The 18,609-nt window shown below is 38.4% G+C and overlaps 1 protein-coding gene across 3 annotated transcripts in view; it reads right to left on the reverse strand.

The window, feature by feature from the left end:
* Window positions 1–18,609, reverse strand: part of khdrbs2 (KH domain containing, RNA binding, signal transduction associated 2) — a 166,702-nt gene that overhangs the window by 105,880 nt on the left and 42,213 nt on the right. For all 3 annotated transcript variants that reach the window (XR_009064665.1, XM_057848697.1, XM_057848696.1), the window contains exon 3: window positions 7,593–7,709. Coding sequence is in view for 2 of the 3 variants with exons in the window: in XM_057848697.1 (XP_057704680.1) it covers window positions 7,593–7,709 (117 nt within the window). In the remaining variant the exon portion in view is untranslated. The remainder of the gene's footprint in view (window positions 1–7,592; window positions 7,710–18,609) is intronic.

Here is an 18,609-nt window from a genome sequence, read left to right on the forward strand (position 1 = left end):
AAAAAAACGAAAAACTATCGCACATGCTTGCGATGGGACTATCGCGCACGCGCACATCGCAATGGCGAGGCTTAAACGATATATCGTTCAGGCTTAGTGTGCATTGTTGGATGCTGATTTTTGGGGAGCACTGTGTGGGGCTATTTGCTACTGCTGAACCATGGAGAGATGACCCTAAGGGGCCGTTTAGATGGTGACTCTCCGAGAATACGAAAAATGTCAAATTTCTATTTGCATTTGCGTCTCTATTTGAACAATGTCGCAATTCCGCATGAAAACGATGTAGTATTCATGCCAGGCCCTAGGGGGCAGTGTAGATTTACAGGGCGACAGAGAATGGTGCACTTTGACCCCACCAAGCTCCCTCAGCCCAGAAAAAAATATGTCCGCCCGCTCGAAGCAATGTCATTTTTCTTTTGTTAAAAAAAGGCAATAAAATTGAAACACCAACATATTTAATTTAAAAATATTATTAAAACAGTAAATTAAAGCCGACATTCCGCCATATTTGCTGTTTTTAATGTTTAGTAGCACCGCTGCGCACGCCCAATGTGACGTGTACGAGTGCTGACGTTAATGGCGCGGTCTCGCGCTGCAGGAGGCTTTGATATGCATGCCAAGGAACCCCCCCTTAACCTCCCGCAATCGTATTCTTCCACTTTTGAAGCAGGATTCAGAATTTTTCGTCTTCGACTTCCGTCTTCGCCGACACCATATGCACGCGAGGCGAGTCCGCTGCTCAGTCGTTGCGTCTTTGAGTCACAGAGTCGCCATGTAAACTGCCCCTAATATATAGTACATTTTTATGACCGACGAGGTGCTGTTGCATGTACGTATAAGTGTTTTTGTTTGTTTTGCATGTATGGGTTTTTGTTTATTTTGAATGTTTTGTGTTAGGGGGTACTCGCCTCTTATACATTAAGGTCACATAGTTTGCAAGTTTGATTCCATTGCTCAGAAATGTATGTTTAATTTAACTGGTGACTGGATACAAAAAAATAGATTTAAAAAAAATGTATTGGTTCAGGTGATACACTGTTTGATTCAAAACTTTGTTTTCGAAAACTACGAAAGAAACATTTTGAAAACTTCCAGAATAAATGTCTGGATTTAATTAGCAAATTTAATTTGCAATATTTGAACATAAATTACATTAACATACACAATAAATGCAAACTTTTTAATAATCTCTTAACTATCCAGGAATGCAAAAAATAAACATTTGCCTTAAGACCACTCAACATTATCTGTCTAAATAAATAAATGATATATAACTGAAAAAACGTCTTAGTCAGGGAATAACAACAATAAATAAAAATGGAGCCTTCCTACAGGTAAACGCTACTGCTTTTGTCTACAAGCACAGCCAAACTCAACAAAAAAAATTAAAGCTACTTTGGACTGCTTTAAGACCACATAAATAAAATTAAAATTAAAACTGGGGAGAAGACAGAAAACCTTGGTTCACTACATTTCTCACAGGTTAACTAACGTTAACAGTAGAAAACACATTTAAGAGGACACTTCTCTCTAAGCAGCTTCCTACTCGAGTTTTGCAGGTTAGCAAGTTCACAGTTTTAATTTTATGCTAATTCTGATGCACGCTGGGCTTTCAGTAGCAAAATGTGTGGCGTGTTCCTCACCTCCACAACTTTGACATCTTTTTACATTACTTACAGTGGCTGCTTCTGTCCGAAAAAAAAAATCTAATACTCTCCTTTTCGAAGGGGGCAGAGGAGGCGGCATGATGTATACATGTTGTATTTCTGTTGGAGCTATGAATGCGTGTGTGCTTGGGGGGGGGGGGGGGGGGTAAAGTCATTAGCCTATCAAACGTGCGTTCGAGGGTGAAAACATGGACTGGCACATTCAGCAAGTGAAAAGGGGTAAATGTGAGTCTGAATATAATGAAAATGATTCACTTATTAATGGTAGGGTCAAGTCTATCCCTTCAAGATATGGCAAGAAAATTTAAATTACCTACAGTCATGTGAAAAAAACATAGGACACCCTATGGAAGCCTGTGTTTTCTAACATATTTGGTCATATGAATATTTGATATCAATTTTAACAATCTTGAGAGATTCAAGTCATAGAACTAAACAATTAAAACTGGAAAAATATATATTTTATAACTTTCTGTAAAATGTAATTTTAAACAAATGCAATTCTGTTGAGGACTAATGTTGAGGTGGTTGCAGCTCAACGTTGCATTCGTAGGAAGAATTGACGGAGAATAAGTTGTCTTTTAGCCAAAACTCGGCGTATTTAATTTCAATTGACATGCGGATACATCCTCTCTCATTGCTGTCTTTACAGGCAATCCCACAAATCAAAGTCAAACAAGAAGAAGTAATAAAAGTAGCACTTTAGACAATTAAGTCCCATCCTGCCATCTTGTGGCGAAAAGATAATATGCCAATAATAACAAGCAATAGGAACATTATTTCAACATCAACTGAGGGCACATTTATGAATACAAAACATTTCCTCCCCCATTTCTCTCAACAACTAAAGAACTAACTAAGAAACCTCCACATTCAATCCCATTTAAAATGACTAAAATCACACACAAGTGTATCACACCAGGTGCACATAATCAGAACATCATTAACCCAGTGTTTTGAAGGAGGCTTGTCTTATTTAAACCTCATATTTAGTTTGGTGTGCCCCTGACTGTTGTAATGAGAGAAAACAACATGTTGAGATCAAAGGAGCTGTCTCAGGCCTTCAGAAAGAAGATTGTAGACACTTTGAGTCTGGTAATGGATTTCAAAAGATCTCAAAAGAATATAAAAGCCAACAGCCATTCCACTGCCTGGAAAATAGTCTATAAGTGGAGGATATTCAGAACAACTGCCAACATACCTAGGTCTGGCCGTCCAAGCAAATTCACCCCGAGAGCAGACAGCAAGATGCTAAAAGAAGTCTGCAAAAACCCTGAAATGTCATCACGGGACCTACAGCAGGCTCTGCTACTGTTGATGTGAAAGTGCATGCCTCGACAATCACAAAGAGACTTCAAAAGTTTAACCTTCCTGGGAGGTTTATAAGGAGGAAACCTTTGGACACCACAACAGAGGACATGTTTGGCGTAAACCCAATACACCATTCCAGGAAAAGAACTTCATACCAACTGTGAAGCATGGAAGGGGAAGTGTCATGGTTTGGGGATGCTTTGCTACAGCAGCAACTGGCCAGCTCACCGTCATAGAATCCACCATTAATTCTATCGTGTATCAGAGGGTACTTGAGGAACATGTGAGATCATTTGTGAAAAAAATTAAAGCTGAAGCGAAACTGGCCCATGCAACATGACAATGACCCAAAAATACCAATAAATTCACCAAGGACTGGCTGAAAAAGAATAAATGGAGAGTTCTGGAATGGCCGAGTCAAAGCCCAGATTTTAATCCCATTGAGAAGCTGTGGGGTGACTTGAAAGGGGCTGTACATGCAAGAAACCCCTCAAACATCTCACAGTATTCTGCGTTGAGGTGTGGGGCAAACTTTCTTCAGACCGATGTCAAACCGATGGCTACAAAAAGCGTTTCACTGATGTTATTTCAGCCAAAGGCACTAGCTATTAGATGGTAGGATGTCCTGACTTTTTCCTCAGTTAGAATATGCATTTTTGTTGATATTTTAGTTTAATGAGTAAAACAATGTTCAATTTAGTTGTTTACCTACAATTAAATCACTTTCTCTTACAGAGATTAAAAAAAAAAACCCTACTAATACTAATAAAAAAATATTTCAAGGGTCCAAGGGTATTTAAAGGTCCTAATTTTTTCCAGATGACCGTATATACAGTACTGTAACTGAAGTCATTATACAGGTACTTCACGGGTTACGACGTACCCGACTTACGTGATTTCGACTTTACGATGCCTAAGTCTTGTCTTTTTTAAAAATAATGTTGACATTTATTTTGTGATGCATGTTTTTATTTTGGCGCAGGAAGCGTAGAGCAGGTAGTACTTCCGCACGCGAGTAAGAGCGCATATACACACGAAGAAGACCGCACACACGAAGTAGCGAGTCGCGCAGCCGAGTGAGAGAGCGGGCAAAGATGACAGATGGGAGCCTGCGCACACAATCGTCTCTTGTGAAGCAGCCACAGAGGCAACACCTGTATGGCCCGAATATAAGATGCTGTTTTTTGCATTGAAATAAGACTGAAAAAGACGGGGTTGTCTTATATTCGCAGTCTAGACGTTATGCCCATTCACGACACTAGATGGCGCCAGATATCATTGAAGCGATGTTCTGTCACGACAGATCTCAGCTACTCTCAAGTTTAACCAGTTTGATTATTTGATCATTATTTGATTGCAATGTTTTTCCTTATTCAGATTTGTTTCAAGACTAAAGTTAGTTAGACTTCACTTTGATGGTTAATGCAGTTATTGCATTCATTTACGAATGTGATTGCAGTTTAGTTTACATATTTAAATGTTCAGATATTAAGATTTGAATGAGGCAAAATAACATGCATTTCCTGTCAAATATATTGTTATAATCATTTGTTTCAGACGTACTGTAATTATTTTCTGTATAAAAATTAATTTGATGTTCAAAAAGTCTTTTTTCAAACTTGAGTCTTGAAAAAGAGGGGGACGTCTTTTTATCAGGGCCGTCATATATTCGGGCCAATACCGTAATACCTTTTGTACTGTTTATTGTGCATTTTTAACTGTGGTCGAATACTTGGGGGGAGTTTATGTGATTCTTTTAATGATGTGCAGACGCTAACAGGTACAAGCTAATCCTTTGTGTAGATTCATAATTGCAGTTGTTGAAGATGAAACTGATTTAATTTCATTTTTACTTTAGTTTCATTCTGCAAGTGTGGATGTCATGAGCAGCTGAATAAAGTCTAAAGTCAACGAACCACACGGACCTCGCACACCGTCATTTACGTGCTTAGCTCGCTGTCTAGCTAGGACTTAGCTCAACATCTTGGCGATGAAAGGACAATGACACATGTTTTTGGATAGGATTTAGGAGGGGACCTAGGGGTTCTTAAAGGGTTAATTCCGACCTACGCGGAAATTCGGGTTACATCGCCAGCGTAGGAACTAAGGGAGTGCCAAAAAATTGATTATTAGATGCATCGCGATTGAACACGTGACGATTCGATTATGATTCATTAATGTTCCAAAACAATGATTTTCCCCAATAACTTTATGACAGCCGCTCGTAGCGGAACGAAATTCAAGACATATCTGCCATCCGGACACCTTTAACGGACACATGCACAACGTTATGATGGATGCTGCTGGTTACTGAGCGAGAGATTTACTCCTTTTCAAAAGACTGGGAAAAAAATCTGTGTATGAGACAGGGAGGGACCCGGCAGTTGCGCTTCTGTGCGCCAGTTATTTTTCAGAGCGAGAGGGGAAGAGAGATAGTTCATTGCTCCTTGTCTTTTAGTTGTCCAGCAGTAGGTTCAAGTCGTGTTAATTGGAAAAAGTCCCTAGTGTCCGTCTATGAGAGGTGAGTACACGAACCCTCTTGTACTGTTTAGCCTTTGCTGTTGTTTATTTTTTGAGATGTTACTAGTTAGCGCTGAACGCTATGCTACTTAGCGACTTATATTTCTATTTCAAGTTGTCCGTTGTTTGGTGGTGTACAAAAGTTATTCCAGATGCAAAACGTCTAAAACCAGGATTAAGTACAGCGGTAACACTATCTACAAACATGTGAAATTGTACAGAAATCTGTGAAAACAAAGTATATTGGTTATAAGAAGTCTTATTTCTAAATACACTTTCTTTGTTTCCAGAAAATGTGGAATTCATTCCACCAGTGTAAATGTTATTGTATTGTTGAGAGAAATAACTACTGCTGTTTGAAACAGCTAATGTTTTTGCACCCTCTTGTGAAAAAGAGCATGTTGTTCTGTATAGGCATTTTGAGAAATAAGTACTGCATTTAAAATGGTTAATGATTTTGAACTTTCTCGCAAAAAAAAAACAAAAAAAAAAAAAACGCAGTTTAAGGGCAGCTTTTTGTTGTATGGGCATGTTTCCATGTTCCTGTTGAATCATTAGGATATTTTTAATAAATAATGAACATAAATTTGTTTGGCTTTTAATTAGTAATGTATGATGCATCGACATTCGTGATGATCGTGAAATTTCCGATTCTGAGATTATTTGTGATTCAGCCGTGGAAGATTCGAGAACGATTCACAAAAATCCCAATTCCGATTATTGAATTATACCAGGTAAAGCAGACCTAAAACACAGTCAACGTAGTCTTTGGGACGCAATGAGGAACGGAGCGAGAGTAAATATCATGTTCAACTCCTGCTGCTAGATAAAAAAAACCCCAATAATACCTGACTGCGGCTGACAGCTGCTTCAAACAACGCCCAGTTGCTAGTTGCTACAAACATACGGCCACATACGGCTATAGTAGATATCACATATATGTAGAACTAGATGCAAAATGACAGACTTGTCATTTAGTAGTTGCCTCATTGTTAACAGCCGCCATTATAAAGCAGTAGACTTTTCTAGAAGGCTCTGTTGTAGCGTACCTAATTAACTTTTTATCTAAAATACTCCTGAATTGGCAAAATCCTAACTTGAATCCATCTTTAAATGATGAAACAGTTTTAAAACTTTGACATGTCGAAAGTAGACTGAAGGGAAATTATGGAATAACGAGAGAATTTTAAAAACTTTAACAGTTGATTGAACTTGATTCACATCAATGAATTAGTTGAATGTAGTTTAAAGCTGCTGATAGAGAATGGGACTTGAGTATTTCATTTACTGTTTTAAACTGTTAACATGATACTGAAATATTGGTTTGGTTTAGCCTGAGAGGATTTTTGAACAATTTTGAAACTAATGTACAAAACATTAAAAGTGGTGGTGGTGTTGGTGGTGGTGGTGGTGGGGGGGTTAACATCAATAATCGATTTATAATCGAATCGGAGCCTCTGAATTGTAATCATAATCGAATTATTAGGTGCCAAAAGATTCCCACCTCTAGTGATAACAATGATCATCGTCAATACCGCGATCATCATTGTTCAATAATCGAATCGTAGCATCCTGAATGGTAATTGAATCGCATCTTGGAGTACCTAAGATGGCACACCCCTAGTAGGAACGGAACTCGTTCGTATACCAAGGACTACCTGTACTATGCAAATAAGGTTGCTTAAATGTTGGTGGGGACAGTTTGAGCATCTTGAAAAGTTGGTAGTGTTATGTCCCTACCGTCCCTAAGCAAACCTACGCCCTTGAGTGAAACCCTATAAGAAGGCACTAAGACGTGTTATGATAGCGAGCTGACTGCGTGCACACTCGGCTAAGTTCAGCTCAAGGGGACGACATGTCAACAGGATAAATGACTGGAACGGAGCGCTTCATTATGTTGCACTCACACATGACAATTATACAATATGCTTTTAAATTATACATGTCCTCCCCTACATATGTTTGTTAACTGAACGCTATTCATCTCTGTGAGTGCTTGAATGTTGTTGCTTGGAATATTTTTAAGTAGCGGTTAATATTTACATATTTCACATCTTGCAAGCGCATATTTCAACATAAATCGATTTATATTACCTTTCCTTTATCCCTCATGGATCCTTTTCCGAGGATGGACATCTTGACTCCTGTTTCCTCTTGTAGCCTTTTCATGGAATTTCCCCGAGGTCCCAACAGCTTTCCAACAAAATTAAACTATAACAGAAGTCAGAGGAAAAGCAAGGTGTCATGAGAGGAAAAATCTAAATGGTGACATGAGCAAACGATTGGCATGAGTACAATTGTAATCCACCAATTCTTTTCAGTTTTGAAGGAAATGAAACGTGAGCCGTTCAGAAAAAAGGTTAACCGCAAAAGGTGTTTACCGGCTATTTGTCATCTTTTGTCAATATAATCTCAGATTCCTTTCACCATCCGTCATGTGGGGGGAAAAAATCGTGTAATGTAGCCTGCAATAAATCAATATAATTGTGCTTTTTCTGTAGCACACTAAAGGTGAATAGGACTCTCATCCATGGTTCAGCATAACATCATGCACCTATCTTTGGCTTGAACTGTGCCCTTGCTGGTCATGTATCTTATTGGTTTGAGGATCATCTGTATCGTGCAGAAGGAGGAAAAGGTGGAGAAACATGGGATGAAACCAATAACATCGCTGAGACTGTTCTAGAGGTCAGTGTTGAGATAAAGTCAGAAATAATGAGTTTCCTCCCTGTGGAAATTAAGCAATAGTATCCAGATGACAAACGATCAGATTCTTGCCTCAAGGCACTTACTATCGTTTCTCTCGCACCGTGCACCAGTTTATGCATTGTGTGGTTTACATAACCACTAATGTCTTTGATGTTGGCAGATACATGCAGTTTTTTTTTTTTACCTATAGTCAAATTAACACAAATGTGAATTGCTTTACTGCTTTAAATACTGAACCAACCCCTTATCCAGATTCAAATGGTAGTGTCTTGTCCTTCCATTCTGAAAGTGTCACATAAAAGTTACAATTTAAAAATCAACTGAAAAGAGCATATATGTGCTAGGGTTCAATAGTATTAGTATTATTAGTAGTATTAGCTGTTACAGAGATTTATAGGATTTGGGCCAAATTAGAATAATAAATTCAGTTCTACACTGTAAATGCTAATATACAATTTATTTAAATATGATAAGTGAAGCAAACTGAATTTTTATCAACTTGTGGTGAACACTAATTTTCAATAGGTAAGTAGTAATTTGGGGCTGGAAAACATGCCTAACTTGATGTATCTGACTTTTTTGTTCCCAGTTCTTTGGGCATTCTTTCAGACATGTGGAGATCTACCTCGTCTATTTTGCGCTTTTCTCACACCAAAACATTCCCGCACACGTCCACGGTCAGTGTTGTCACAGATTACTTGAAAAAGTAATTTAATTACTGATTACCTGTCAAAAAGTAATCTAATTACTTTACTGATTACTTTATTATCAAAATAAGTTACTTTAAAAGTAATTATTGGTTACTTTTTACCAATGTTTTTCCCTTTGCTGCCTCAACATAAGGATGACAACAGAAAAATGTTATCACATGTAATGACTTTCCGATGATTGAATTTAAAGAGGAAGATTTTTCACATAAGGCTTAATCTTCGAGTTAGCGGGGGTTCAATTAGTCGATGGATTGATTTCAACAATCATTGACTCGCGCTAGCTTATCCACTCAGGAATAGAATAATAAAAGAATAGAATTGAAAGCCCTTTTATTGTCATTATACAGTTGTACAATGAAATTGTAGAGCATCTCCCTTTACAGTGCAGGATAATCTAAAATCTGAATGTGACTTGGAAGTATAAAACTATAAAATCTAAATAAATATAAATGTAAAATGTTTATGAGATAGTCCTATGTTCAGGCAGTGCAAATAATCGAAGTGAAGTAGCAGCAGTTTGACAGTGAAGGCATTGAATATTGCACGTTACACGTAAGTATTGAACATAGAATATGTGTGAATAGAAGTGAAATAGCAGCAGTTTGACAGTGAAGGCGTTGAATATTGCACATTAATTTTGCACATGAGTAAGTATTACATACATAAAATATTGCATGTAAATAAATATTGGACATTGGGTGATGTGGTTTACAAATGCCCTGAAACTAACAAATAACTGACAAACTGCATGAAGTTTGTTGAAATTAACTCCACCGACTAATTAAACCCCTGCTAACTCGAAGATTAAGCCTAAATTCAACACACACGCGGTCAATTTGACCACAAAACGTGGCGGCAACTAAGAACGTTACACTCAACCAGACTTACAACACATCCCAAAGATGCTAAACGAACACGTCACCTCACGGCATAAATGTGCAACACGAATAAGATGTAAAGAAAGCTCGCCGACTGCCCGCCATTGCAAGGGCAATGCCACAAAACAGCCACGCACGTAGCGGCTTCAACCTATCGCTGGAACCCTCCAGAATGAAGGAAAAATACGTTCATTCATGGACGCACACAGATCAACATTGCCTATATTAAATATCTGCACAATGCGAGGGGTGTACTCACTTTTGTGATACACTGTACTACTGGTTCTTCATTTCACACCAAGCATTAACAAAACATTAAGCAGCGTTTCAAGAACCAATGTCTCTTGTGTCTTAAATGCATTGATGATCATTTGAAGTTAAATTTAATTCCAGTTAATCCATTGAGTGTTCTCCCTTCATTCATTTGGGGGTAGGATCGTCACAGTTGGAAAAAAAAGTTTTAAAATTAGCATGTGCTGTATATTGTATAATTTTTTCAGCTAAGTTCACCTGCAAATGATGAATGAGCAGCACTAAAGATATGGTATCACTTCAGTACGAAAAACTCAAATTACTGAAATCTAATTAATTCAAATTAATTTTGGTACTGCAAACTCATAACAAGCAGTTTACTACAATGCAATTATTGATATTAATTTGAGTTCCTACAACTTAAAATATTTAAGTAGATTGCATCTAATTAAAGTAAGTAACATAATCTATATTTTCCACAGCAGCAAGTTTGCTTTTTTTTTTTTTTTTTGCTGGTACCATAAAGTTATAAAATCTCAAACAGAAGGGACAGGGATTAAGTAGTACACTAAGAATACGTAGAATAACTTTTAATTCATCCATAGAATAGCAGTTTGATATAAATTTTTAGTCATCAAAATACAGGCTATAGAATTCGACAAGGCAGAGTGTTTTAATCCGGGGAATTCCCACCTGAGTACCACTTCAAAAATGTGCTGCTGGAATTTGGAGATCAAATCATGACAACAAGACTCCCGTAAATTACAAAAATGTCAAAAGGGAGAAAAATTGACTATGAACCACAAGCGGCTGTGCAACGTGCATATGAAAGAAGAATAGAATGTACGGTTCAAATTGTGTTCAACGTTAGCGCTCCCACTGTACCCCCCCCCCCCCCCCCCAACCTATGTAGCACATTGCATGTGACCTTCAAATGTCTGTTTTCACTGTGAAGAGACCACCTCCAGAAGTGAACAGGTGGTCATCAGCCCACCACCACTTAACAAACCTAACCCAAATGATATTAACCTTCTCACAAAGCAACCTTCTCCTGCTGCGACCGAGCTGCTAATAACTCTAGTGCCAGCTGTGGGCTGCTGTGACTCAACTCAAACAACTGCACACTCAGCTTGTTTCCTCAACATTAACATCATCATGTTGGTAGCAAGGGATGCACAGATGAAATCATCCTTAAGAAAATAAAAGCATCCCTGCTGCCCTCACTTGTCCTCTGATCCGCATAATTAAGGCACCTTTTGGACGCCGCTCTTCACAAGATAGTGCTATACTTTAGCTGGCGGGGAGCTGGACAGCAGATGGTCATGGTAGCTGTGGTGGGAACATACTTGCTGGGCACTAGAAAGAGAGTGGCCTGTTTTCATTAAGCTAATGTCTGGAGCCTCTCTGCGGCTCCATGGCGGGTAATTTAGGCTTTGAAGAGTGGGCAGGTACTGCTGTTAAATGAGCTTTGAAATGATCCAATGTGCCCCCTGCTGTCCCAACACTGATAGCTAGTAGATATTAGAGGGAAGTATGCAAAAAATGTTACAAAAGTGCACGCGGACATTGAGTAACTACACCTACAATCTCTGAAATTCAACAGTAAAATTGAGACAAATCGGTTCCAAATAATTGTGAAACCAACAGTGTCCTGTGTCCAATCGAAACTGTGATTGTTATCTTGTGAAGGTATTTTCCAATACATTGCCAAGATGAATATCACATTACTTGGGGTGACTAAACGTCCTGTTTTTCTCGGACATGTCCACTTTTGATGTCCTGTCCGTGGCGTCCGGCCAGGTTTTATAAATTCATGAAAATAGCCGGATTACATCATTTTTCACGGGACCAATTTGAAGAGAATCCCTTCTGCTGCTGGGGGGCAGCACATGCCTGCGTTGACGTGGCTCCTACTAGTAGAGGGAGAAGGAGTAGTTCTAGTAGTAGTAGTTTATGCTGTTGTAAGGGGTTGCTTTCCTTTTTCAGTATGACTGGTATTACAAATATAGTGCAGAAGTATGAATTGAGCAGAGTTAAACAGAGAGAGGCAGGTGTTGAAGTTGCGCGGCAGCGCAGTGTTATGTGGCAGTGTCCCCTGCGGATTAAAAATCCACTGAAAAAGTTATCAGACGCGCCCATGTGTTTTATACACTTCGCCATCCACTCAAAGGAAGAACCGGACCAAGGAACGACAAACGAGCCACAATAATCGCCGGTCCACTCCCTACCACGGTTCGGAGTTGAGAGCACAGCATTTACCAAAAGTTGAGATTGGTAACAATTGTTTTCATAGTGCTCCATACGCCTTTTTGTAAGTTTATCTCCTATTAATGTCGATCATGTATCTTCTATTGTTTATTGGGTTATATGTGTACACAGACATACAGCTCCTAACTGACACAGAGTAGTATTTCTTTACAATTAGCGTGTGTGGAAATTGACTGACCCTTTGCATAGAATACTACGATACTGTGCTGCATGTCACGTGTTACCAGAGAGCCTGCCCAGTTGTTAAGAGTTTTTAACGATCAATACGTAACAATTCAAATGTTCACGTACCCAAAAGAGTAGTAAAGTCGAAAATACCTTTATTCTACTTTGGACACAAAATTGCACATGCGTGAATTATACTATTTTTTATCATGATTTAATTTGTTTTTTATTTTTTTATTGTTTTATAATTTTTAGGAAGAATAAACCCTGTTGAGTAACCTGTAACCCTTTGGTTATTACACTATGATATCACACAAGGTCATGTTTAATTCACATCATGCATTAGAGCTGGGCGGTTTACCGAAAATTTACCGTTACCGATATGGTTCACGATGACCGTGTCAGTAAATTAGTTTTTTTAATGAAACGAAAAAAATAAAATCTTTTCAGCCTGCTTTGACTATGTGTTATTCAGCTATGCCCCCTTTAAGAAAGCAGTCAGTGTGCTTACGTGTGAAGTCACGTGGCTATCAGGAAATCAAACAAACAGAAGCCTGGTACGCTAACGCTAGCTGCTAACGCTACAAGTGAAGATGATGGAGTCGGATAATAGTGAAACGACTACTGATAGACATGCCACAGGCATTTCGAGTAGAGCATTAGTCGATGCTCACACGTAGTGTGGTGCCCAAAAAGTCGCCATCACTACCTGTGACAGCGGTTCTAACTTTGTCGAAGCGACTGAACTTAATGAGTGGATTGGGCACGGACTGCATCTAGCAATCAGTATGTCGCATTATTTTGTATCTGTGTGTGTGTGTGTTTTCTCTGATAGCTTTTATGATGCAGCCCGGCCGGCAATGGCATGGCATAGACGTCTACCGATTACCGGTTTCAAGGTGTACCGTGGTATAAAAACGTCACAGTTTCAAAACCGCAAATTCAAAATTGCCGTCATACCGTCCCTACGGAATTACAGTAGCTATTTTTTATGTCCCAAAAATGCAGGGAGAAATCCCTCGTTTGCAGCTGCAAGGCTCAACCCTCCCCCACCGGTTGTTGTTCATTGTCAGTGAGTCAGCTGTGCTACACGATGGCTGGAGGAGGTGAAACTCCTCCTTTTCCCCCCATCGAAGAAAACGAAATTGCTGGAATGGGAATACTTCGGCTACAGAAAAGTTACAGACGACCGAGGCTTAGAAGAAAAGAGCCAACCGAAATGTAAAACATGTTTGCGGAGGGTGGCTGCCGAGGAGGCAATACCTCCAATATAATTTCGCATTTATACAAAATTAAAGGTTAGTAAACACGGTCATGAACGTTTCCCACCAGCTGCAAGAGTTAACTCCAGCATGTTTAGTGGGTCTAGCAATGCTAAAACGTGGTGTTTTTTTCTCCCTGGGAACTGTCTGTGTTAAGAAAGAGTGTGTGTATAATGTAAAAATAATACGAGTCATACACAGGTGCTTTTTATGGAAAGTAATCCAATTATTTTTGTTCTGATGGGAATAATGTTGAGCTGTGGCGGTGGGTTTAGGCTCACCTAAAGGACTGCCTTTATTTTACTTTTATTTAGAATATTTTATAATTTATTTTAAAGAATTTATTTCATCTTAATATTATACTTCCAAATTGTTAAAATGTTTCGAAAAATAAAAATCCTGTTGAATGGGAAAAAAAAGTTTTTTTTTTAAACTCCGATATCTCAAAGAAGCACATTTTAGAGCTGTAATTGCAATACCGTCATCTCGTAAAACAGTGATATTTTGGCTTAAGGTTATCATACTATCAGAATATCATACCGGCACATGCCTAGCGGGTGTGTCGACCCGTTCCATCCCGCGTGTCCGTCTGTCCGGGGCTCGACGGGGTAGCCGTCAGCAAACAGCCCTGAGCCCGAGCAGGAAAGGACGGACCGCTACAGCATTCACCATAAAGTATAATCCAACACTGTAGCCTATAATATGACCGTTAAATGGCCACAGCTATTTTTCTGTATGTGCTTGCTTTATTCTGTGTCATTACTGCCATCTTAAAATCTTAAGTGTTTCATTGGCATAAGAGTTAAAGCAGTATAGCTTAATGTGTGTGAGTGTGGGAGCGGGGGGTGCATGCATGTATTTCAGAAAATGCTCTGGGGAAAAAAAAACTGAAACCTTGCAGTAAACACTTGTGTTTGAGTTATCATGTCACAGCAGCCATTAACAATAAGTTGTCTGATACTTGGTATTCTGTTTGAAGTGTACTGTTCAAGTACCTCTTGATGTAAGTCATTTGTGTGATAATATTTTTGGACAGTGGCCATATTGATATTTATAATGTACATTGTTCAAGTCATACAAGTTCTGATAAATGTTCATACTTGAATGCTTATTGTTTACAAGATATTTTTATATAATTAATGTTTACACTGCATGTACAATTGTTAAATATGTTAAAGTGAAAGCTGGTAAATAAATTAAGGAGAAACGGTTAATTTGTATTTCAAGCATTGATTTTGACTTTCAAATTATAACAGTCCGCTTCGGCAAATTTCTCGTCATTTATCATTATCGAGGTAAATACAGTATATCACAAAAGCAAGTACACCCCTCACATTTCTGCAGATATTTAAGTACTGTATTTTTCGGACTATAAGTCACATTTCTTTTCATAGTTTGGCTGGGGGTGCGATTTATACTCTGGAGCGACTTATGTGTGAAATTGTTCACACATTATTATATCATTTCACATGTTATTTTGGTGTTTTGGAGTGACACTGCTGGTTTGGTAAAATTGTTACCATGTTCTTTATGCTATAGTTATCTGAATAACTCTTAGTAGCTATGTTACGTTAACATACCGACCACGTTCGCATTTCGTTGTTCATGCATCATGTAACATTATTATACTGTACACTTATTCAGCATGTTGTTCTCTATTGTATTTTTATTTTAACCCTTTAAGGTCTGGGCCTATTTTGTCTGATTTTGCATGCCTTTGAAGTTGCCTTTATATTTCAAAGAAAGAATTGTTTACGATGGCCTGGTTTGGTCCCTTTTTTTGTGACACCTTGAACTTCATGTCCAAATTGTTGTTTCCTTCACTGATCAATTATAAATCATCATTTTGGGCCCAAAAAGACCAAAAATTCCAAAATCGTTTTGTCAAAATTTTTAATATTGATGTCCAATTGACAACCAAACATGCGTAACGAACCATTTTGAAACTTTGTAATATTTATTCAACATGTTAGGATGAACATTCAACCAAAAAAATTTAGAATAAATAGTCTTATAGTTGACAATTCAACATAAACAACAGGTATAGCCATAGGCGTTTTTTGCCTTTATACATGCTCCAGTCAAAACAGGTTATATACAGCAGACCTAACAGTGAAGAACAGTGAAAAAATATATACCATCTAACACAAAAAGTGTTTAGAGGCCATCTCTTTATGAGTTTAGGTATTGCGGCCCATCGCCTGATGAAAACTATGTACACACAATCAAGCTTCTTGAACACACATTTATATACACGAATTGAAGACTGATTGTGGGAATATATATAACATTGGAAAAAAAAGTATTTTCAAAAATATTTACAATAAACAAGTTAAATTTTTTTCAGTCATGCCACTCCGAAAAGCAGTTTCGTCCTGGAATTAGACACGGCTACATCACACAGCTCACACTTCCATGGGGTGTCGGTCCTCTTTCCACCCTTCCATTTTCATTTCACTTCACTTTCATTGTCACTATAAATGTACATGAAAATAAGTCAGTATTTATGAAAATAATGAAGTATAAAATAAAAATATATACAGCAATAAATAATAATGGAAATATATATGTATGACAATAGAAAGAATACCATAGCTGAATATGTGCTACATCCCTAATCTTCATATAGAAAGAACACCACAAATTATAAATTCCTGCCTGGGATACCCACAGTGCACGTACGACTTTGATCTGATATGCACATTTTATTATTATATACACAAACACACACTTATATTGCATCAAAATTAACTTTGTCTTGCAATATCAAAAGAAACTTTCAAAAGAAACGTTTTCAGCATGAAAAAAAAGAGTGAGTTGGTTTACCTCTGCTCGTCGATGGCGTCACCCACGTGTTCAAATCCGTCACTATCTTCACTCGAGGACTCTTCCGAAGAAGACGATGATGACGAATTTGGACCATCCTCTTCCTCAAGTTGATCAGAAGCACAATTGCTTGCGCTAAATTTAGTTTTCCGTTTATTGTCAAAGTCACACAAAGTCGCTTCTCGATCCAGGAGTATGCAACTGGCCGTCGCTCGCCACCTCGCTGCTTCAGAACACTCCTCCCTCTAGTTCGGTTGAACCTCGCACCGCAGTTATATTTATAAAAAAAAAAAAGAAAAACGCATTTTGTGCTTCCACTGTGACTTCGAAAGGGTTCGTTTGATTTGTGTTTTTTTCATGGAGCTTCCGTTTTGAAAAAGGACTAGAAATGACGGAAATATAGACATAAACAAATGATCCATGCAGCGTTTTAATGTTTTTTTGAGAGGACAATAAAACTATAAAACTTAAATGACAATATCTCACGTTCTAGTTGGTCGATTGACTTCAAATAATAACGAGAGTAAACCGCAACTTCCGCACTTTAAAACGAGACCAACCAACGGCATGTGGGTGACGTAATTAAAACGTGAGGGCGCTTCAAAGACGACGTGCGCTGAGGACGCGCCGGCGCGTCCTTCGACTCTCAATGGTTAAATTGCCTTTCAAGATGACATACTGTATCTGTTCTATGTGTTGTATGTAAGTAAATTTCCCCCAAGAATGCGACTTATACTCCGGTGCCACTTATATATGTTCCTCTTCATTGGGCATTTTCTAGCTGGTGCGACTTATACTCAGGTGCGACTTATAGTCCGAGAAATACGGTATATCTTTTCATGGGACGACAGTGACAAAATGACACTTTGACACAATGAAAAGTAGTCTGTGTGCATCTTATATAATAATTTATTTGTCTCTCAAAATAAATAAAAAACTAATAACTAAACTAAACATAACTAAAACAAAATATCTACAGCCATTAATATCGAAAACCCTGGCAGCAAAAGTGAGTAAACCCCTTTGAAAAAACGTACATCCCTAAATATCCAAATTGAGTACTGCTTGTCATTTTCCCTCCAAAATGTCATGTGACTAGTTACAGGAGTGCTGTCAGCATTGCTGCAGAGATTGAAGAGGTGGGGGTCACACCAGTTTAATGTAGAGTGCGGCGTATAGTCTGAGCACTGACAGGCTGACCCCCCACCTTTGACTTGCCATTTTTTCTACATCTGACGACATGCTGGAAATATGAAGATATTTGACAGCGCGCATTTTCTTTGTTTTGCTGGAAGATGGACAAAGGGCTGATTTTCTTGTGAGAGAAATCAACACCGGATCCAAAAAGGTTAGTGCAGGTGGAGAAAAAAAACGGTGACGCTTACCATTGAAATGAAGATGTCAATGATAGCAAAATATACGCATGGTGTGTGCTTCCTTGAACTGGGTCGACAATAGGGCCGTAGAATACAATCTTGGCCGGCGGTCCTCCTCCATTCACCAGTCTTTATACGTTTAGGTGACAATTCTTATTGTGGTAACATCGTCAAAGAAATCGCCAGCCTCGTCAGGTTTCTAATAATTTATTCCATCAACTTGCCTAGTGTTCGCGAAACAAAGTAAAATAGCACTCTCATGCTCAGCCCCGCGGTGCGTTCAGGTATAGCAAAAAAAGTCCGCCACATTAGAACCCGATTCGTTAAATTATTACAAGTATTATTATTATTATTGCTATTATTATATTATCGTTATTCTGATTTTTATTCATAATTTATTTGTTTTGCTCTTTGTAATTGCTATTTGCAATAGTAACAGCAGTATTTATTAAGGATTTAGTGTAGGTTTTTGTGCTGTGGAACGAATTAATAGAATTATAATGTATTCTTATTAAAGATGCACCGATACCGATACTAGTATCGGCAGGGGGCGCCGATCCGGCCCGAAATGGTGGTATCGGTATCGGCGAGTACCAACAAAGACGGCGCCGATACCATTTACCGGTCCATTATTATAACATTTGACCACAGCCTTTTTCTCCTCC

The sequence above is a fragment of the Corythoichthys intestinalis genome, chromosome 10 (assembly GCF_030265065.1).
Source record: "Corythoichthys intestinalis isolate RoL2023-P3 chromosome 10, ASM3026506v1, whole genome shotgun sequence".
NCBI classification, from domain to species: Eukaryota; Metazoa; Chordata; class Actinopteri; order Syngnathiformes; family Syngnathidae; genus Corythoichthys; species Corythoichthys intestinalis.